At 51.7% G+C, this 22216-nt stretch overlaps 1 protein-coding gene and 1 long non-coding RNA gene across 2 annotated transcripts; both read right to left on the reverse strand.

Moving 5' to 3' along the window:
- On the reverse strand, positions 1 to 4668 carry LOC132446991 (uncharacterized). Its single transcript, XR_009522992.1, has 2 exons — positions 3922 to 4668; positions 1 to 3854 (listed from the first exon to the last, which is right to left on the reverse strand). It is a non-coding gene; the product is annotated as an uncharacterized LOC132446991 (long non-coding RNA).
- Positions 4669 to 10971: 6303 nt separating this feature from the next.
- On the reverse strand, positions 10972 to 15500 carry LOC132446956 (thyroid hormone receptor alpha). Its single transcript, XM_060037569.1, has 3 exons — positions 14513 to 15500; positions 13638 to 13896; positions 10972 to 11853 (listed from the first exon to the last, which is right to left on the reverse strand). The coding sequence occupies exons 1-3, from the start codon at positions 14678 to 14680 to the stop codon at positions 11603 to 11605; spliced, it is 678 nt and encodes a 225-aa protein (XP_059893552.1). The 5' UTR covers positions 14681 to 15500; the 3' UTR covers positions 10972 to 11602.
- Between the last annotated feature and the right edge of the window lie 6716 nt (positions 15501 to 22216).

The raw sequence follows: 22216 nt of genomic DNA on the forward strand, positions 1-22216 counted from the left end.
TTGATTTAGTGAGGTAATTTATTATCGAATTAATTGAAAGTTTCCAGGAGGAGCCCTACACAAAGCAGAAGCTTGTCCAAAAGCAATATCAGACCAACAAGACATTCAAATATAAATTTAGTCACATATTTATTACATAAATATATAGTAAAATAGACCAGCGACAATTACCATAAAAATATCTTCCTTTAAAATCCTGACCATGAACAAAGATTTGAAAATCCCACTTTTCTTATGACATTTACAAACACGCTGATTGTCAGGACCCGTTGTGAGAAGCCCACCCCACAGAACACAGAAACTGAAACCAGACATCACACCACCCACTAGACAAATGACTGAGGAGCACAGGGTAAGGGGGGGGGGGGGGGGGGTGGAGGTGTAGCTCCAGAGAGGAGGAGGGCGTTGTGAGGGAGGTGTGGGTGGTGGAACACAGAAGATCACAGTCGATTATTCGGAAGGATTCCGATGTGTGTTACTTAACCCAGAGTTGTTGAGGAAGTTGCAAGTCCTGCTTTGATTCGCTGCGGTGTTTGATGGGTATGATTCCTGAATATTGTTTATTTGCTTTACATTTATACAAGAAGTGACTTCATCTGTAAAAAAAAAAAAATAATGTAAAAGAATCCACAAATTGTAAAGGAAACTAAAGCACAAGTTCTGATCCCAGTTGACATTGCGGTGGTTTCTAGTGTTGGTTCAGCTCTACTGGGAATGGTCCGGAGGCGGGGCTGAAAACCCGTACACATCACATTTGTCGTTGAAAGATGTTCAATTGTGGCTGGATGAATGTTCCTGCAACTCAATGTAACGGCTGGTGTGGAAAACACCGCTCTTACGAAACGGTAGGGCTTAAAAAAATATAAAAAGATATCTCCTGACTTCAGCTTTTGAAAACCAGACGATTCCTTTTCTCGTAAGTCTTCACGGCCGCATGCAGCCGCGTTCATCAGACCACCTTATCAAAACCTCTGTATTCTCCTCCGCCGCAGTCTCACCTCACCCCCAGGAACAGGCTCATCTCCGGGTTAGTTCCCCCCTTTGGCTGTGAATCCGTAAACCTCCATGAAATGAGCTCTTCTCTACACCCGAGTCTTCTCTAGACCCGGTCCTCAGAGCACATCAGGGGAACCTCGATAACAGACAGAACTACTGACTGACTACAACCTGAGAGTCCGTCTGTCATCAGCTAGTGGTATGTTACTGGTATGTCACTGGTAGCCCACTGTTCGGGCCCAGTATCCCAGACGCATGAACATTTGAAGAGGTGGATGGAAAAGCAGAACCCCAGAAGTGAACATTGGAAATTTACAAGTGACAGTAATGAACAACGTTATTGACATATCGTTCAAACTCTTCCTCCCTCCCTCCCTGTTTTTATATTGGTCAGTGAACAAAAAGAAGAATAAAAGCAATTAAACAGACAAAAAAAGAGTTCAGTCTAGACCAAGGACCAGATTCTGATCTATGGCCAGAAGCTGAAACTAGGGCCAAATGCTGACCTAGGACCAGACGCTGACCTAGGACTAGACGCTGACCTAGAATCTAAGGCCAGATGCTGACCAGGGACCAGAAGCTGACCTAGGGCCAGATGCTGACCTAGGACTGACCTCGGACCAGATGCAGCAGGGGCTTGAAGACAGACAGAGTATAGGTTGGCGTGGGATCTCCTTCTATGCGTTGTGTTTGAGGCGATGCGACACAATTTCATTTCATGCGTTTCAAACGGTTTCTCTGCTGGTGTTTGAAACATGCCGAGCATTCACAGACTGGTGGGCGCATGCGCATTCTGCAGTCCCACGTGCCGCCACCGACACCAGGGGGGGCGATGTTCTGCACGGAATTTGGGAAAAGTGTTGGGATGTCCCAGAATGCATTCCCGATGCTTCCCGTGTCCACAGGGGGTCACATGACTGGGATGTGATGTCATCGGTTTCAAATTAAACACAACAGGGCAACGGGTCACAGCTGCTTGTTGTAATGAATTGCGTGGTTGGGTATTGTGTGGCTGTGTGCAGTGTATCGCAACCTTGTGTGTGGTGTATTGTGTGCTTGTGTGTAGTGAACTCTATCAGGGACTGAAGTGCGTTTATCTCCCTCTTTGTTGCACATTTCTAATTCCCGTTTAGCGGGAGGAGGTTCCCGCCGCCGGGAGATCGCTTGGAGCCGCGCTATGTAGATGTGCTCGCTTGTATAAATGAATACAAATTGAGTTTTCACTTGGCAGCCAAGTAGTATTCAATTCTGCGAAGGCGCTTTTTAAACGCCGGGAGGGTCATTCAATGCCGTATTTCCAGCGCCCTGCTGTGAGAGTTTGGGTAGTTTGTATTTCACCGCTCCGCTGGGGCCCAGGGCCGTTTGGGTTCAATACTACTTGGTCTGCATGCATTACACGGGACACACTGCGGGGAGGGGGGAGAGGTTCTGACGGGAACACAAGAGTTCACATGACGATGAGGAGCAGAGAGCACCTTCTGAGGCCAGCCCGACCGACCTGAGCACTTGACTCGCCCTAGCCCCCCCCCCCCGAATCCCCGGACCCCATAACCCCCCCCAGTGCCCCCACCCTCATCGACCTGAGAACTTCTGACTCACCCCGGCCCCCCCGACCTCCATAACCCCCCAGCCTCACCAACCTGAGAACTTCTGACCCCCATAACCTCCCAAACCCTTGGACCCCCGAAAGTGAGCATATTTTGTACTTCTACTACAGCACTTACTACTCTGGCACGCAAATCTCATATCGCTCATTATATAATCATCAAAAATATTTCCACTTCCCGTCTCTCTGTGTTTTCTTGAGGGGAGTTATTTTCGTACATTCTTTGCTGTCAAGGCATGTGATTCCCCCCCGTTATAAAAGCATCCCATTGATTCTACGTTTTACTAGCGAACGTGCAGAGTTCACGTGTGGGCAGAACGGATCCACATGAATATCTGAAGACCTACTGAGTCCTTTACGAGCTGGCTGGGACATTTGGGTTTGGTTTAAATAACTCCCCAGGCCCGCTGAACCACTCAAATATGACATTTATTCCAACCTGATATGTTAAGGGAACGTTTCATTGGAGGGTCGATGTGTCTCGGGCCCTTTAACTAACGACGGAGCGAGCCGCCTTCGTTCATAATGTGGAGGCCGTCTCTCTGCTTCAAAGACAAGATTCTCTCTTTTGTTATATCATATTTTCTGACAGTGAGTGCAGCAAGGCATTCTTGTAAAGTATAACTTTACTCGTAAATTAAATGTCATGCGAATGTGTATCTGGTGTCTCTTTCACCACAGACTACATATAGCTGTAGCCCGGAGCCGCAGAGACTACAGTTAGGGGCTGCGTTCCCGAGACACAGCCTTAAAGGTAATGAGATAATGACCTGTTTGGATGTATCTTCTTGTTAAAACTTTATTTCTATGTTTAGGGCTGAGCCCTGCAGTGTTCCTAACATCCCTATAGCATGCTAAGGCCTCATTAAATATAATCCCAGGCTCACCCGCTGCTCAACCCGCCTCTAAACCCGCCTCACCTCAGATGACTGCCCGCAGTGTGGGTTACATTCTTCAGGAGGGTAACACTAATCTCTGAGGGGTCTCTCGGACCGGCCAGTGCCGAGGCTGGCCTCACAAAGTGCTTATGAGGGACGGGCTTCATCAGACAAGGGTCAGGGGGACACGGCAGGACACACACACACACACACACACACACACACTGACGTAAACACTGGTTCGCCCGCACGCCCACGTGTGCGTCAGCCTGTTGTGTGCGCAGCCTTCCTCTGAGCAGTCAGACAACAGGGAGCGTGGCGGTGAGACGGGAGGGGTACAAGAGGGAGCTCCCGGGCTGGTGGGGGGGGTCTCACTGGCTGGTGGGGGGGGTCTCACTGGCTGGTGGGGGGGGTCTCACTGGCTGGTGGGGGGGGTCTCACTGGCTTGGAGTCAGGCGCGTGCGACTGTGAGCCCAACAATAACCAGCATGGCGACGCCCGACGACCGGTTGGACGTCAAACGCAACGCAATGACCCCCGCAGTCGCTTCGACGCAGTCGCGAACCTGTTTTGGTCGTGCGTCGGGTTTTAGCGAGCGGACCAATCACAGGCCTTGCTGCTGCGACGCCTCAACGCAAGGTTAACGTTTTTGGGAGGCGCACGTCAGGCCTAGCCTGGTTCTACCAGACTCTCGTACTTCACTTCATTTCATTTCATTTGTACAGAGAGTCTGGACCTAATCAATTGACAAACGTTAACTCACTTGAAGGCGGGTGTCTGTTGAAGTTTAAAATGATTGGATCTGCCCAGTGCCACTCTGGATCTGCCATAACCAATCGCTAACGTTTGGTTGTGACGTATGTCATGCGCCGGGAATCACGCGCAGGTTGTACACAAACCAAACACCTTGCGCGTCTGCACGAAAATGTCCGTCAACGACAGCTGCAGGTTTTGTTCGTCGAATTTAATTTATCAGGGAAAAATTGCACATTGTAAATCAACTACCGACCTACAACAACAACTCAAACTGGCGTACGACTTTATCGTCATTGTTCTCAGACACGCCCTCTGTTCGCTGATTGGCGGCCGCTGTGGCGGCACCAGAAAACCAAATTACATACAGCAGGTCCAGACCTAGTACTGAAGGGAAATTCTAATTGAGCGGAAGTACTTAGGCGGGCGGAGCCAGGCTACGTCAGGCCCTGACGGTGAAGGTAAGGAGGGTCCGCAAGGACGTAATGGGTCGGTAAACCCCCTTGCGTTGCGTCAACGTACAACCATAACTAAGCCTTCACAGGGAGACGGGGGGGACAGAGGGGGGGGGGCGGGGGTCTGCCAGGGGGAGGGGGGCATGTGAGCGTGCAGCATGCGGGATGAAGCCGTGAAGGGGAAGCTGGAGTTGGATCAGTGACCCCGGTAAACACACTCGCCCACACACACACACTCGTGCACACAGAGCCAAACAGTCTGCAGAGAACAACGCTGGTCTGAATCCCTCCCCTCGGCTCCCATGAGTCACGCTATCTCCCAGCCAATCGGGGAGTGGCGCCAGGGGGGACGGGGACATGGGAGGAGAAGCAGAACGTGATGCGCCCCAATCGTAAAAACTGAAGACAAAAAGAGGAGTTAACAATGGAGGTTCATCTAAGGTTCATCATTTATTAGAAAAAGTTTCTTTTTTTTTTTAACCTGAGAGAATCCTTCAATAGCTTTCCTTAACAAAAGAAAAAAGCCCTCGTTTGAGCGCGTGTGTGTGTGTGGCTGTGTGGGGGGGGCGTGGCCTTTGTGCTAACTGATGCCCACGTGGATGGGTGCCTTTAAGAGCAAGGAGGCAAATATCACATTCTTATTTTGACAAGACCAGGAGATTTGCATTTGCCGAATTGCATTTTTTAACTCTTTCGCACTTCATTACAAAATCTTCTGGAATATATGTATATATATATACTTATAAAAAGTTTGGGTTGTGCAAAAATCAGATTTCCACACTACAGTTCAAATCTTTTTCTTGATAAAAAAACATACTAGGTTGGACGTGCTTAGAGTGCAATGTCATCATAGTGCTAGGATTAGAATCCACAGGGTGCTTTATATTTCCCCCGTAGATCGTTTAACTTCGTTAAACACTTAAAGGGAAATTTGGTTAATCTGATTGGCGCAGGGGGTTCCTCGGGAGAGGTCAAAGGTCACGCCATCTGTTATCATCATCCACAATCCGCTGAGAATACACAATATGGCATTACATTCGTTTGGCCATGGGACACACTTCATCTAACTACTCACTATAAGAAAGAGCCAATAGGACCACTGGTCTTGTTCAAACTTTGGGGGAGCCAGGTACCGCATGAGTTAGCACGACCAACAACGACCAATGAATGAAGCGCACACAAATCATACCCAAATTAAGACACACAATTACATACACACACACACACACAACAAAAAAAAATCAAAACACTCAAACATCACTTTTGTAGCAGTTTACATGAAACAACACCTTTTTGTATTTCCCCAGCGCCCCAGCCAGCTTCTAGTAGGGCTGGGCCCAATCAGACGCCTTCGTCCACCACCACCAGGTGAGGTGGTGGTGCTAAACCAAGCGGCCTTCCTCTGAGACAAGGGGTGGAGGAGAATTGCATAGACATATTGCTACATGCATGTCCTTACAAACTAACATTTGGCATTAGGGTGGGGTGAAACACAACCACACCCAACATTGTTAACAATCTGTCATCATATAATATAAGTCAACCATCAGTCCCAACCTTCAGACATGGGGGGGGGGTTGGGGGGTCTTACTGCTGGGGGTAAGAGAGGGAGGGGGTGGGCTTATCTCTATGATATGGGGGGGGGGGGGGGGGGGAGCTGTTTGTAGCTTAACTGAGGTCGAGGTGAGAACTACGGGGGGGAACAAATCCAACAAAGAAAAATTAACACCTATGAGGCACCAACTGTTTGGAATTAGACAAAATAACTACAAAGTGACCCCTTTAACATTAGATGCACACTACTCACATTGTCAGTATCAAAGAACTACATTAGGTTTCACTGAAAACACATTTTAGGCCTTCCCGCGGGGCAGGAAGTACAACACGATGGTGAGACTGGAGCTCTGCAGGGGTGTGTGGGGGGGGGGGGCATCACTTTGCAATGAGAAACGTGATTTATATTAATGTTACACGGGCTGAAGGGTCATTAGCATGCGTGCACAACGCACAAGCAGACAAGCACAGGTACAGAGTATGAGGAAAAACACGTCCAATTTTAAATCCTCCCGAGATGGCGTTAACGGTAATTAGTCTTGTTTACACCACCACATCTGTTTCCGTGTGAATGTTGCATACGTTGTTGTTACATGAACTAACTTTTACCTTTCATTTTGCTGTATTTACATCCTTGGTTATGGCCAAAATGGAAAAATACAGAAAGAGGAGAAACAACAACAACAACAGCTGAACAAAAAACCCAACCAATATCTTATTGCACCATGAGGTTGGAGCGATGCAGTCCTAGTCGTACGTTTGTTGTAACATCAAGTGACACCACAGTCTTGTTTTGCTGGTGTGTGGAAATGAGGTCGAGGGGTTGCTGGTCTCAGAACCAGCCCAGTCTGCTACATTCAATACCAGAAAACACTCTGCCCAAGAGGACCGTCTCTCCAGAGGGTCGGGGGCCTCACCGAGGGCTGTCCACTCGCCTTTCAGATGGGTGGAGACGTGCTCGGTGTAAGCCGTTGGTCTGAAGGTCTTTAATGAGGGGCCCGCGGCCGAGCTGGAGAGAGGAGCCCTCTTGTCATCTACGCATTTGCTCCGCAAGCACAAATCAACTCCACATACGTTTTCCCTGTACCGATGTGTATATATATATATATATATATATATATATATATAGACATCCATATATATATATATATATAGATCTTTAAGTTTTGATGCATTATTCCACTTCCACATGTGCCTGCAGAGCGACGGCCCTGGTTCCTCTGAGTTTCGAGTTGTGTGAGGTATGAGAAGATCGGTTGCCATTTTTTTTGTTTTGTTTTTAGATTTTGTAAGATTTTTTATTTATTTTTTTTACATTCTTTTTGTGTTTGTTTCGTTTGCATCGTTTTTTTCCTGTTTTTTTTTTCCAGAGTTGTCTTTCATTTAAAAAAAAGGAAACAAATATATATTTATATAAAAAAAAAGAAAATATTCCTGTTTTTGTCGGTTATAAATCCACTTGGTAAAGAGGACGGACAATCACACGGACAGACGAGAGATAAATCAGCTTTTCGAGATGAACCAAACCGGTGGAAAAGAGGTGAAGGTTCCTGTTACACTGCACGCATGGTCAAAAAGTGAGATCCTCCTTATTTTTTTCTATCACACAGAGCAGTTGTAGCAATGAAATCAAACGACAAAAAAAAAAAACATTGATAAAAAAAAAAAGCATAATCTCCAAGCCTTTGATCAGGAGTCCTTGTTTTCAGAAAAGTCTTATCTTTTGATTTTCGTTATGGTCTCGTAGTCATTTCTCATACGTTCATGTTTCCTTCCCTCTGCGAGAAGTCAAACTCCCGACCGTAAAGCAGCGTTTTAGCCCCTAAAGGTCACATGCACACACACGCACCAGAGGTCAGAGGTCGGCCCTTTTGAGGTCGGCCCCCCAGTTTGAGAGGTTCCTCCCCCCCCTCTATTCACGCTCTCTCTCTTCACTTCCCTGCTAAGAGCCACGCCCCTTCCACCAGAGCCACGCCCCCCCTTGTTTCACAAGGGACGCGTATGACCGGTGCTCCTTCTGGAACTTCCTTCTGCTTGTAGTGCTTCTGGACCAACTCGGTGGCTCCAGCCTCAGGGGGGGGGGGGTGGGGGGAATCAGGGAGGAAGGTGATTGGTGCTGCTTTGGGGTTGGGCGGGGCTGGGGGCTAAGATTGAGGGGCTCTTTGAGATTGAGGGGCTCTTGGAGATCGAGGGGCTCTTTGAGATCGAGGGGCCAGGTATTTAGAACCCCAGAGGCTCCTCCCCTCCGCGTTCGTTTGGGTCTACCACTGATCGTCCCGGTTTCGGACCGCTGGCCTCTGTTAGACAGCGCTGGTTGGGTCGCCATGGAAACGAAGCTCCCGGGATCAGACACAGGATGTAAACAGGAAGCGTCTCGCCGGTGGGGGGGTTGGAGAGGCGAGGACCACTGCAGTAAGTGCTAAAGTCTCGGGGTGGGGGGGGGGGGGGGGGGCAGTGACGACACCACCGCCGTTTAAAAGCTGGTCTCCGGATTGGGGGGGCGGGGGGGTGGGGCCAGGGGCAGGTCTCAGGAGTGTTGGGGGGGGCATGGGCTCCCAGCAGGGTGGTCCTAAAGGTCAAAGCACGTCAACCTTTAGGGGGGGGGGTTGCTGGTCTGAATCCCCGGGTTCCCGGCGCTGCCTTGCCCGTGGGTTGCTTTTCTCATCCACCTCGCCCCCCCCCCCCAGCGCGGCCGGCGCCGGAGCGGGAAGACACTCCCGGTTCTTCCTCAACATTCTTCACCATCGTTCGGCTCGCACGCTTAAGACACCTGCCAGGGAATGAGTGATATCGTCGCCATAAGCATTCCTAAAGTGCATGACACTCGACGAGGGACCGCTGCACAACGGGGGGGGGGGGGGGGGGGGTGGGCGCATAACGCCCGCCCCCCCGTCCCGCCGGAGCCGACGCCCGCTTCAATGGCAACCGCTATCGTCGACATCAATGGCAGCCATCTTTAGTCGACGTCGGGACCCGCCGTGACGTTCCGTCGAGTCACCCCCTAGGTTTTTCCCGAAGCACGCTAATCTACGGACGTGGTCGCGCCGGGCGTGACGATGGCCCCGGTCGGAGTCCGTCGGCCACTGCCAACCGTCCCACTCTGCTCCTTACAGAAAATAAAGACAATGGGACCCAGATTCCGTGGTCCCGTTGGACAAAGAGAGAACCTGAAGGGTGAGTGCCGCTCCCGGGGCGTAGGGCCGGACCCCCCCAGGGCGTAGGGACCCCGTCTTCTACAGTGGTGTTGAACTTCAACCGACTGATGACACCGATGTCTTTGGCGATCTACGGAGGTAGATCCCGTCCCATGCCACGCTCTGCACAGCGATGTGTACGTCTAACTATGGTGGAGAGTGTGTGTGAGTGTGTGTGTGCGTCTGTGTGTGTGAGTGTGTGTCCAGAGAGTTGAGGTAGAACCTGACACCACAGGAGGGGGGCCAATACTGGCGTCTCGGCCTGGAGGGCCCGGCCAGGTATTTGAGGTAATTTGCCAGCCGTTCTGGGCCGTGTTGCCTGCTTATTGGGGATGCCTGTGGTGGAAGAGTGTGTGTGTGTGTGTGTGTGTGTGTGTGTGTGTGTGTGTGTGTGTGTGTGTGTGTGTGTGTGTGTGTGTGTGTGTGTGCGTGTATGTGCGTGTGCAGAGGCCTGGGGAGGCGTCACTGAGCTCGGACCCCGCGCAGGGCCCTTTCCACGTACCCTGCAGGGCGGTGATATATACGCGGGCGCGCTGCGTACACATGAGGCATTCGAGTTATTCTGAGGTGATGCTGTTTCTGTCAATGTGTCTGCACGTCTGCGACGGACACATTATAAAAAGTGTGTGTATGGGTCCTTGCAGGTGTGTGTGTGTGGTTCCTTGCAGGTATGTGTTTGTGTGTGTGTATGTGTGTGTGTTTGTGTATGGGTCCTTGCAGGTATGCGTGTGTGTGTGTGTGTGTGTGTGTTAGCCCACATTTCCCTGCACAACCGCCAGCAATGCGCTTGAAACCCTCAATGAAGGCAAGTTTCTGAGGGAATCGTGGATTCACTCCTGACCTTCCTTTGTCACTGAATCGACTACTCCGCTATTTCTCTCCATCTCACTCTCTCCACCTCTCACTCTCTCCATCTCCCTCTCCTTCCCCTCCTCCCTCCCCCCTCAACATACTCCTGTGACCCCCCCCCCCCCCCCTCCGCTCGGTGAGAGAGAGGAGCTCTTGTGATTCTTGACGGTTTGCTGAGGAAATGCTTCATGTGTCTCTGGGTGTGTCTGTGTGTGTGAGTCCGTGTGTGAGTGGAGTAAACGGTGTTCTGTTGTGTGTTTGTTTCACAGGCACCGGTCCTATGAACTGAACTGAAGGTAGATACTGAGCCTTTTCTGTTTCGATAAAGGTTTGACCAAACACAACGTCGTCTAACTAGAGTAGCGTCATAAATATATAGCACCGGGAGTTAAACAACTTAAAAACAAAAACAAAGGCTCAACGACAACAATATGAGAACTAAGAACATAGGGCTCAGTTTGCGTTTGCGGAGTTATCGCTGTGTGTGTGTGTGTGTGTGTGTGTGTGTGTGTGTGTGTGTGTGTGTGTGTGTGCGCGCGCGTGTGTGTGTGTGTGTGTTGTAGCGGCCTGTCTGCCTTCGGCGGTTTAGACACCAGCGAAGGCGAATTAAGCAGTGGAACAATACTTGAGTTGAGTTGAGTCTCCAGGTGAGAGCTGCTACTGTTGAACCGCCCACAACACCGCCCTTAACCCCCCATAACTCCATGCAGGGAAACCCCCCCCTGCTAGAGTCGAAATGTTGCAGCTATGCGTGTTTGTTCGCACCTGTGACATTGCGTGTGTGCGTGTGTGTGTGTTTGTAGACGTGTGCGTCTTGGCAAATGGCTGCGATCACCAGATAAGACACGGGGCCCCTAAGAGGGGTCCCTAACGCAGGGTCTCTACAGGAGTGACCCGTAGATGGGCCACCTACAGAGGCCCCTCACCGGGGGTAACGGGGGCTAACGGGAAGCCGGATCGACGGGTGGAGGAGTGTGTGTATATGTACGCGCGCGTCTGTGTGCGCGTTTCCAAAAACAAAACAAAACAAACAGAGAGAGGTTTGTGTGTGTGTGTGTGTGTGTGTGTGTGTGTGTGTGTGTGTGTGTGTGTGTGTGTGTGTGTGTGTGTGTGTGTGTGTGTGTCGGGGCACTCTGGCTGCTGGTGTGTTTCGCTGTTCGTCCGTGCCGCCCTAACTCCTGATAGAACGTGAAATGGAAAAAGAAAGTTCGGCTCTCGGTTCCTCCTTTAGAAAACCCCTCCAGCTGCTCCGCCGGCTCCCGGGACACCCCCCCCCCCGCCGCCGCCGCCGCCGCCGCCGCCGCCGCCGCCGCCCGGTCACACCTCCTGGTCCTCGAAGACCTCCAGGAAGAGCGGGGGGAAGAGCTCGTTGGGACACTCCACCTTCATGTGGAGGAAGCGGCTGGCGTGGCAGGCGCCGATCATGCGCAGGTCCGTGACCTTCATCAGCAGCTTGGGCCAGAAGTGGGGAATGTTGTGCTTGCGGTAGTTGATGTAGTGCTCGAAGGCCAGCAGGTACGTCTCCTGGCACTTCTCGATCTTGTCCACGGAGGTCAACGCCGAGCGGTCTGCAGGGGGGGGGAGAGAGCGGAGGTGAGGAAGGGGGGGGGGGGGGGGGGACTCGAGAGAGAGGGTGAGGAGGAGGGAGGGTCGACTTTACATCGTGAGTCCGACTAACAGGCCTGACCTGGAACCCATCGGCTTCTGGGTTTCAATTGAGTTATTTTTTTATGTTTTATTCATTGGTTTTATACCTTGAGGGAAGTGGATAAATTCTGCTGGCTTCACTCTGCTGGTGTCGGCGCCCTCGTGAACAGTCTCTCTCACATTAATAATACAATCTCTGAATAGCAGCAGAGTTGACGGCATCTAATCTATCTATCCACCAATCAGCTCCTCTCAGCCAGAACCGACAAAGTCCTGATCCAATCCTGATCCATCGCTACCACAACTACAAAACCAGTGCTATCAGTGCTACTAGAGCTACAAAACCAGTGCTACTACATCTACAAAACCAGCGCTAACAGACACAAAACCAGTGCAACTACAGCTATAAATCCAGTGCTATCAGAGCTACAAAACCAGTGCAACCACAACTACAAAACCAGTGCAACCACAACTACAAAACCAGTGCAACCACAACTACAAAACCAGTGCAACCACGGCTACGAAACCATTGCAACCACAGCTACAAAACCATTGCTACCAAAGCTATAAAACCAGTGCAACTACAATCACAAAACCAGTGCTACCACAACTAGAATACCAGTACAACCACAGCTATAAAACAAGTGCAACCACAGCTGCAAAACCAGTGCGACCACTAAGTGGCTAAAAAAGAGAGGTGATGAAACCCATTTGGGTCTAGTCTCTAGAACCCAGGACGGATCAGGACACTGCAGCGCTACAGGGATGCAGAGGGGATGCAGTAATTCCTCATCTGAGATCTCCCTCCCTGCGGACCCCGCGGCGATCGATAGAGAACAGTGAGCTCCGCTTTCTGCCTCTTCATGAGAATGAGGTTACAGCGAATGCAAGCCAGCGAAAAAAAGAAAGAAAACAACTCACAACTTTACTTTTCTACTTTGTCTGGATCATCCCTGGAAGAGGAAGAACTGCTTGAGGGACCAGAGAGCGCGCGCTCTCTCTCTCTCTCTCTCTCTCTCTCTCTCTCTCTCTCTCTCTCTCTCTCTCTCTCTCTCCTCTCCCTCTCTCTCTCTCTCTCTCTCCTCTGCTCTTTCGCTACGGGGTTTTATTCCCTGTCCCTGGCCCCCGCCCAAAACAGGGCTGAGTTAATATCGTGAAACAATACACAGAAATGGAGCCAGCTATTGATTGGTACTCTGATTTGTTTCCTTGTATCTGGAGAAGCAGGCAGTTTGTTCCAATATCTCCAGGCAGCAGATACAGCAGCAGATAGACGCAGTTTAATATCAGGAGCCGCGTGCAAAACCCCAGCTTAGTAGAACAATATGACATTTAGCTCCTGCGGTTCTATATTATCTATATTATCTTTATTACCTGTTCTCCGACCAGAGCTGCACCACACCCATTCCCAGACCTCCCTCCTCCTCCTCCCCCCAGGAGGAGAGTCACCCTCCCTCCCTCCTCCCTCCCTCCTCCTCCCTCCTCCCCCCAGGACTAGAGTAGATCCAGCCTCCCCCCTCGCCCCTTCCCCCAGGACTGGAGCCAGCCTCCCTCCTCCGGCCCTACCCTGTTCCCCCCCCTGTGCGTTGGGGTCCCACTCCCCCCCTGTTCCCCTCCCTGTGTGTTGGGGTACCACTCCCTCCCTGTGTGTTGGGGTCCCATTCCCTCCCTGTCTCCTCCCTGTGTGTGGGGGTGCAATCCTGACCTGAGCTCATGAGCAGCACGGCCTGCAGCAGCGCCACCTCCGTGTCGTCCAGGTTGAACTGCGCCAGGCTCTTGCCCAGGTCGAAGATGGCGTCCGACACCACGCCCAGCCCGCCGTTCTTCAGCTGCTCGCGCTTCACCGCCATCTCGCCGCTGAGCGTCAGCGTCTCGCTCTCGGGGTCGTAGCGCACGGCGGCGCGCAGCGACATGATCTCCATGCAGCAGCCCTTCAGCAGGATGATCTGGTCCTCGCAGGGCAGCTGGGGAGGTCAGCACAACGCTTAGCATCAGCTAGCAACGAGGAGGTCAGCACAACGCTTAGCATCAGCTAGCAACGAGGAGGTCAGCACAACGCTTAGCATCAGCTAGCAACGAGGAGGTTAGCACAACGCTTTGCATCAGCTAGCAATGAGGAGGTTAGCATAACGCTTAGCATCAGCTAGCAATGAGGAGGTTAGCACAACGCTTAGCATCAGCTAGCAATGAGGAGGTTAGCATAACGCTTAGCATCAGCTAGCAATGAGGAGGTTAGCACAACGCTTAGCATCAGCTAGCAATGAGGAGGTCAGCACAACGCTTAGCATCGGCTAGCATGAGGAGGGTAGCACACTGTTAGCATGAGGAGGTTAGCACAACGCTTAGCATGAGGAGGTTAGCACAACGCTTAGCATGAGGAGGTTAGCACAACGCTTAGCATCGGCTAGCATGAGGAGGTTAGCACAACGCTTGGCATCAAAAAGAAAAACAGCGGCTCTCCGGGCGCTTGCAACCTACAGCGTTGACATTGGACTGCAGCTGTTCTGACTAAAGCCCTTATATGCAGAGAGAGCCAAAGCGAAACCCCCCTCTGGCCCGGAGCAGTGGACCGGTCCTCACCTCTGAGAACATGGGCAGTTTTTTGGCAAAGTCCACCACGCGGGTGATGGCGGGGGTGATGATCTTGGTGAACTCGCTGAACGCCTCCAGGTCCACCTTGTCACTGTCGGTGGCGGGCACGGTCGGCGACTGCCCGATGTCGTCCGCCTGCGCCAGGGCGAGGAGCATAGTAAGGGGGCGTGGCCAGCAGCAGGTTAATCACAGAATTGCTGCGCAGTGCAGTGCAGAGTGCACAGAGCATGTTTGTTCCTGTAGAGAAATGCTAAATAAATGCATCATGTTTTTTTTTACATAATCTCTAAGGCGCAGAGAGCACAGTGCAGAGTGCAAGTACCGATGCACATTGCACATTAGCGCAGAGAACAACAGAGTGAGCTCCTGTTCAGTAAAATATGTGAAAGCATAAACATCCTCAGGCAGGAATTGGGAGAACGAGATTATAAAAGCAGATTTGATTTGCCGGTAAACACTGAGTATTTTATTCAAACGTACTCGGGTTTAGTAGAGAAACCAGTGGAGCGATGTAAGGCAGATACTATTGGACAGAGGAAATTCAATTACCCGGTAATGGAAAAAAGAGGACAAAAAACAGCGACTACGGAAAGAGTGGTGAGAAAATACAATTTAAAAGGACTCTTGTGTTGGCAAATAGACAGAATTTATATTGCACTGTTTTGTAACCAGTGGCTCCTCAAACTCTTTACAATATTGCCTAACATTCACCCATTCATGTCCATGCAGGGCGACAGCCAGCTCGTCGGGAGCAGTCAGGGTGAGGTGTCTTGCTCAGGGACACCTCGACAGTCTAGGAGGAGCCGGGGATCGAACTAGCGACCTTGCGGTTACCAGCCGACACCGCTCTACCTCCTGAGCCACATACGTATCCTGTCCATCCTGGCGGAACGTTCTCATGAACGCCTCGGATCCTGATCGGCCAGAGAACAAAACGCCTCGGAAGACAAAACATCCCTCAGGTGAACGCAGAGAGGATGACAGCTGGTTTGGGGGGAGGGGGGGGGGGGGGGGGGGGGGTCACAGCAGATGGGATTTAACGTTGGGGATTTGTGAAAGAATGTGCGTCCATAAGTCATGTCACCGCAGCGGTTCAATAGGACGTGTACTTGACTGGCTGCAGCTCATAGGGATCTGACGTCCTCACGAACCAGTGAGACGCCCAACTAGAGACAGCTGGGCCGCCCATCGCCATCGCGCCTTCACTGGAGTACCGCGGCGATCGTAGTGATCACAGCGACTGCATCGTTACACCCCCCCCCCCCCCCCCCCCCCCCCCCCTCGAGGAAACCCCCAGGACTTCCTTATGCTGGCTCAGCGTTTAAATTCCTTTAGTTTTGAGTGCTCCACATCGTCGGGAAGAACAGAAACGCGCCCTGGGAGGGAGAGAGTGAGCAGCTGGATCCCAGCAGGGCTGAGCGTCTGCCACATCCTCGAGAGCAGGAGCTCGCTCCTCAGGAACAGACCGCCAAGACAAACCCAGTTTGGGTTCCGCCCCGAGTCAACCCCTGGAAGGGAGGAACGGTTGACAGGGCGGCGGGGGGAGAGGAGTCCCGGAATGGAGCCCCCCTCTCCCAATGAGAGACCAAAGGAAGTCCAAGAGAGACCCACTGAGACCGGACACCGGGTGGTTCTGTCACACACACACACACACACACACACACACACACACACACACACACACACACACACAGACACAGACACACACACACACACACACACACACACACACACACACACACACACACACACACACACACACACAGACACACACACATCGAGTTTAGAAATCAATGTTCAGTACCGGGTGTCTGAGCAGTTCCCACCCAGTGTGTTCCTGTTTCAGTGGTTGGTGTGAAAGTTCTGCTTCTGTTTTACTTCATGAGCCTTAAAGCTCTCAGCTGTCTGCTCCCATTTGGATATGAAACTAATTTGCATTCAAAAGATTTCCCCACGGAGGGTTGGTGAGTGGGGGCTTAAACTAGTTTGAGGATGGACCAGTCAATGTCTTTTTCTGTTTTGTGCAGTGCAATGGATGCTCACACACACATAAACACACACACATAACACGCACACACATCTGAATTGGTTGTTTGCTGGTTAGATTATGAATCCCAAATGGCTTTTACACAACCATCATAGCAGCACTAACACACACACACACACACACACACACACACACACACACACACACACACACACACACACACACACACACACACACACACACACACACACACACACACACACACACACACACACACACACAAACACACACACACACACACAAGCGCACACTCTCTACCCCCTGTGTAGCCTCACTTCCATCACTGCCAGATCCGTTACTTTCCAGTGGAGCCCAAAGCCCACAGAGAACGACCTTCGCCTCATCTGTGTAGCGCCGACCCCTGACACCCAAACATAATTCTGTGGTTTGCAGCGGAGTGGAGCCCACGGCCGTTGGGCTGACTCTGTATCCTCGGACCGGACTCTGCTCCCTTTCGGAAGCAGACATTCAGAGACGCTCTCTCGGGCCCCGTTTACATGAGGACGCTTGCGGGTAAAAACTACAAAATATTTTATCAGTGCCTTTAGTTTGGACAGTGACATTGGGCTTAAAAACGCAAAAATCTGAAACCACCCTCCAGAGTGGAAAACTTGAATACACTCCGCCGTAGCGTTTCCGTCTACACTGCCAAGACGCAAAACTCTGCTCAGATCTGCTCACGTCACGTACGCGTTTACGTCACATGCGCCAGTACAGGGAAATAAACAAACATGTTGTTGGATTATTTCCAATGCGTCGGACCGTCAAAGTGCTCTGGCAGCTCTGATAAACTTACAGGAGTCTTTCCACGAAATGTACAGATAGTATTACTGAACAGAGAAGGATCTATAATTATGTTTGGGTTTTCGCGGCGCAGATAAGAGAAGAAGGAAGATTCGTTGCATGCGCTCAGACATGGCGGTGTTGTGTGACAGTGTATCACAGCACCACCTAGCCGCCTGACATGCATACCCAATCGAATTCCACACACTGTTGCACGCAGTCACCGTATGCACGCAGATTTCCTCCCGAAAAAACGCTAGTCTAAACGCACAATAAAAAGTGAAGACGTGACGCCACTTTTGCGTCTTCTGCTCAGACCGTCATCGTGTGAAGCGTAGGTCTCGGTCTTTAGACTCAGCGTTCGGAGGAAGGCACGTTCTGCTCCACGCAGGGAACTCGCGCTCCGCCGCCTGTTTTTCGTAGTACGAGTTTGGTTTTCCTCGGCAGCTCTGCGTCGGGTTGCCGGGCCTCGTGGGGGCCGGGGGTCCACGGGGGCCCGCTGGGGCCCGCTCTCTATGTTTCGATGCTCTTGCTGCCAGGCCCTTGACGACGGCTGGTTCTCCTCTCAAAGGGAACCAGGCAGTAAAAACAGGCTGGTAAAAGTTACAGCTTTGCTTGAGTGCAGACACACACACACACACACACACACACACACAAACCCTCTGGCAAATACACAGGCCGATACACACACATGCTCCCACTAACATACCCACACATAGACACACATACGCAAGCAGGCACACACACACACACACATGCTCCACTAACATACACACACACACACGCAAGCACGCACGCACGCACAAACCAACATACACACACACACACACTAACACACACACAGACACGAATACACTTAGACTTAGACAAGCGATGAGTTCAATGTTGTGATCCTGGATCCTCCACTAGAGACATGAACCTTCTATCTGCTTGTTTCATGGGAACAGAGAGGCCCTGTTTCTTGGAAGAGGATGAAATCGAAAAACATTACGCTACTCTGTGTGTGACGAGCCACTGGCAGCTGCTGGGTGGAATGGAAAGAGACGGAGAAGAGAGAGAGAGAGAGAGAGAGAGAGAGAGAGAGAGAGAGAGAGAGAGAGAGAGAGAGAGAGAGAGAGAGAGAGAGAGAGAGAGAGAGAGAGAGAGAGAAAGGCAGAGAGGGAGAGAGAGAGAGAAAGGTAGAGAGAGAGGAGAGAGAAAGAGAGAGGCAGAGAGAGAGAGTGAGAGAGAGAAAGAGACAAGAGAGAGAGAGAGAGAGAGAGAGAGAGAGAGAGAGAGAGAGAGAGAGAGAGAGAGAGAGAGAGCAAGAGACAGAGAGAGAGAGTATTGTCAAATGCTTTGCTTCCCATCTGAGCACATCTCAAGGCATTAAGGCATTATGCAGAGAAAGATCCACACAACAAACTAAACCCACAAAATGTAAATGGGTTCTCTCTCTCTCTATCGCTCCGACTTCCTGTGTGATTCGGCGTTCTCCTTGGTTACCCTTCCTCCTCCACGCTCCCGCTCTTCCCTTGACCTTTACGTCCATCTCCCTCTCCCTCCCTCTCCCTCCCTCACCTCCCCCCCCCCCCCCCCCCCCCCCCCCCCTCCTGCCTGCCCCTGCCTCTGTCCGTGTCTCTGTCCATCACGCCTGACGTTTGAGGGACAACTGCAGAGCACCTTACCCACCAAACACAAAGAAGGTGAAAACCCAAACGGCCCATCTGTCCCCCGCGGCGGGCGGCACCAGGCCGGCCAAGCCCAGGTCTAAGCCCCCCCCCGGGCTGCCAGTCCAGCTATGCCCACTATGAGATATCAATGTCTCTGAGCCGACCTGTCCTTGACCTCTGCTGTCCGCTTTTAGCCCGATCTGGAGCCGACAGCAACTGTCCCGTCGCCCTGTTTACCCGTCCTCAGGGCAACGGGACGCTAGCTTGTCCTGGAAGAGGGTGGGTTTTTCGTCGACGCACACACTGAGCCAACACATACATGCACACACTGTAGATACACACCGAAGCCACACACCATCACACCTACTGAAGACGCACACACACACACACACACACACACACACACTGATGATACACACACCACCACACAAACTGAAGACACACACGCACACACTGAAGACGCATACACAGTCACACACTTAAAACGCACAACACACTGAGGAACACACACTGAAGACACACAAACTGAAGACACACACCGAGCTTCACACCGGCTTCACTACACGTCCCAACCCTGAGATGAACCCAGCAGCCAATCAGGGCTCTGGAGCCGAGGTAACGCGTCATGTGGTGTTAGAGTCCCGCCCCCGCCGGCTCCTCTGGTGAAGTGGCGGGCGTTGGATTACCGCAGTGCCCATGGGCATCGCACCCCGTCCGACACACGCGAAACCGGAGACCGGCGGCACGCACACGCATCCACCCCTTCCCCCCCCCCCCCCCCCCCCCCCGCCGCGTGACGGAGTCCTCCTCCATCCGCCCGCTACCTGACCTCCGCCCCAACGTCCTGCGACTTCCTCATTGTTGCCTAGCAACCCCCCCCCCCCCCCCCGCCCTCCATGTGCCGCTCCACCAACGCCGGGACTCAAGAGCTGGAATCCCTGCTCCTCCAGAGGTCAGAGAACAACCACATCCAGGAGGACCGCGGCACCTGTCAGGGGCGCGAGGGGGGGGGGTGGGTTGTATCTGAGGGGATCAGCTGCGTGTGCACGTGTGTGGGTTTATCTTTTATAGCCACGAGGTCCAGTGTGCGCGCGTGGACATGGTGCGCGTTTGTGTGAGCGCATTCTGTTGAGTGTGTGCATGTTTGCGTGTGTTTATATGTGTGTGTGTCTATGTTCGTGTCTATGTGTGTGTCTATATGTTTGTGTCTATGTGTGTGTGTCTATGTGCGTGGATGTGTGTGTGTCTATGTGTGTCTATGTGTGTGGGTCTATATGTTTGTGTCTATGTGTGTGTGTCTATGTGCGTGCATGTGTGTGTGTCTATATGCGTGCATGTGTGTGTTTATGTGCGTGTCTATGTGTGTGTCTATGAGCAAAGTGTCTGGGTGTGGGTGCAAGTGGTCAGCATTGCTTTACAAAGGTGCGAGGAGGGTTGTGTAACTGTATCTCCCGCGGTGTGTGTGTGTGTGTGTAATCACATTCGTAAATGTTTAAGATAATCGGGTAATGCCTGCTCAGATTGGTTAATGTGTCATCGGTAAGGGTGTGTGCAGAACCGCATTGGTGAATGTGTGAAACAGAGATCTGTACCTGAGCAGACAGCTCTGTCGATGTGTACGTACGTAGATACAAGTAAGAAGTGGGAAGTTTCCTTTCGCACATGACTTTGCTGCACTTCTGCGGTGGAGAGGTCTGTACATGTGTGAGACGTGTGGGAGGTGTGGGAGGCGTTGGTGCCTTGGTGTGACGGTGTGATGGCGCTGGCTCGTGGCGGTGCACGGAGCACGCAGCCTGGCTGTCGCCAGACCACGCTGGATCGTAGATCGTACGTCGGTCCGGGCAGGCTGCTGTCATTTGCTTCAGCACAAGAGGCGTGCTCGACGGGCCTAGGTCAAAGGACTCTGAACGACGCGATTGGCTGCTCGCCGTCGCTTCCCTGTCGCCATTGTGTTAAACCAGCCAATAGCGGTGAAAGCCAGCTTGGTGATTGGCTCCCGCAAAAACGTATCAAAACTATAAAGAAACGTATTGCTGTTCTCCAGACCCTTCTGCGGGGCGAACTCAGATCGCCGGCAGAATGGGCTACCCTGTCTAAGGAGCACGACCATTAGTCTCCGTTTGAAAATAGTCCCTCTGCTAGGATGTCCCTCGTATGCGCAGCTCTTATTGTCACATGTTAAGCAGGGACCGAGTGGACGTGTGTGTGTGAGCATGGCTGCATGTTCAAACGCGCATAGACATGGCCTTGCATGCTCATGCATGTGTATCTGTGTGTATCTGTGTGTGTGTGTGTGTGTGTGTGTGTGTGTGTGTGTGTGTGTGTGTGTGTGTGTGTGTGTGTGTGTGTGTGTGTGTGTGTGTGTGTGTGTGTGTGTGTGTCAGCAGCATGGAGCACTAGCCTGACTGGGTTGATCCCCATGTCCCCCCAGGTGTGAGGCAGGCTGGGGAGAGCGAATGCCAGCCAACACCCTGTTGGCTCTGTGAGCACACTGGGGCTTTCCTAGGCTTAGTGGAGCAGGAGGGAGAGAGAGGGGGGAGAGAGAGGGGGGAGAGGGAGAGAGAGAGAGAGAGAGAGAGAGAGAGAGAGAGAGAGAGAGAGAGAGAGAGAGAGAGACATTTCAGATTTCTTTATATTCTGTCAAAGCTTCTGAAAGACAATAAAGAAATCTGAAAACCGAGAGAGAAAGAGCGAAACAAAGAGAGAGAGAAATAAAGAGAGGGAGAGAGAGAAAGAAAGACAAAGAGAGAGAGAGAGAGGACACATAGCCAGGACTATCAGTGGATTGGGGTTGATATCAAGACAGAGGAATAGAGATTAAGGAAGGAAGGAAGGAAGGGTAAAAAAAGGAAAGTCCCTAAAGATAGAGGAGTGAAAGAGTGAACGCTATGAGGGGAATTAGGGCCGGTTAGGATTTCACCTAAAACCCCCGGGAGGGCGGGATAAGGAGAAATGAGAAGGAAGGGAGAGGGCTGGGGAGGAGGAGGGGGAGGATGGGGGAGTATATATATAGAGAGAGAGAGAGAGGGAGAGAGAGAGAAAGAGAAAGAGAAAGAGAGAGAGAGAGAGAGAGAGAGAGAGAGAGGGAGAGGGAGAGGGAGAGGGAGAGAGAGAGAGAGAGAGAGAGAGAGAGAGAGAGAGAAAGAGGGAGAGAGAGAGAGAGAGAGAGAGAGAGAGAGAGAGAGAGAGAGAGAGGGAGAGGGAGAGGGA

The sequence above is a fragment of the Gadus macrocephalus genome, chromosome 18, assembly GCF_031168955.1.
Source record: "Gadus macrocephalus chromosome 18, ASM3116895v1".
Classification (NCBI taxonomy): Eukaryota; Metazoa; Chordata; class Actinopteri; order Gadiformes; family Gadidae; genus Gadus; species Gadus macrocephalus.

Bases quoted from the DNA above. Each gene is read 5' to 3' on its own strand.
- LOC132446956 (XM_060037569.1), bottom strand. From the start codon at position 14,680: ATGCTCCTCGCCCTGGCGCAGGCGGACGACATCGGGCAGTCGCCGACC. The intron at 13,897-14,512 runs GTGAGGACCGGT...TGACCTCCCCAG, and splicing joins AACTGCCCATGTTCTCAGAG to CTGCCCTGCGAGGACCAGAT. The intron at 11,854-13,637 runs GTCAGGATTGCA...CCCCCCCTGCAG, and splicing joins CGTGCTGCTCATGAGCTCAG to ACCGCTCGGCGTTGACCTCC.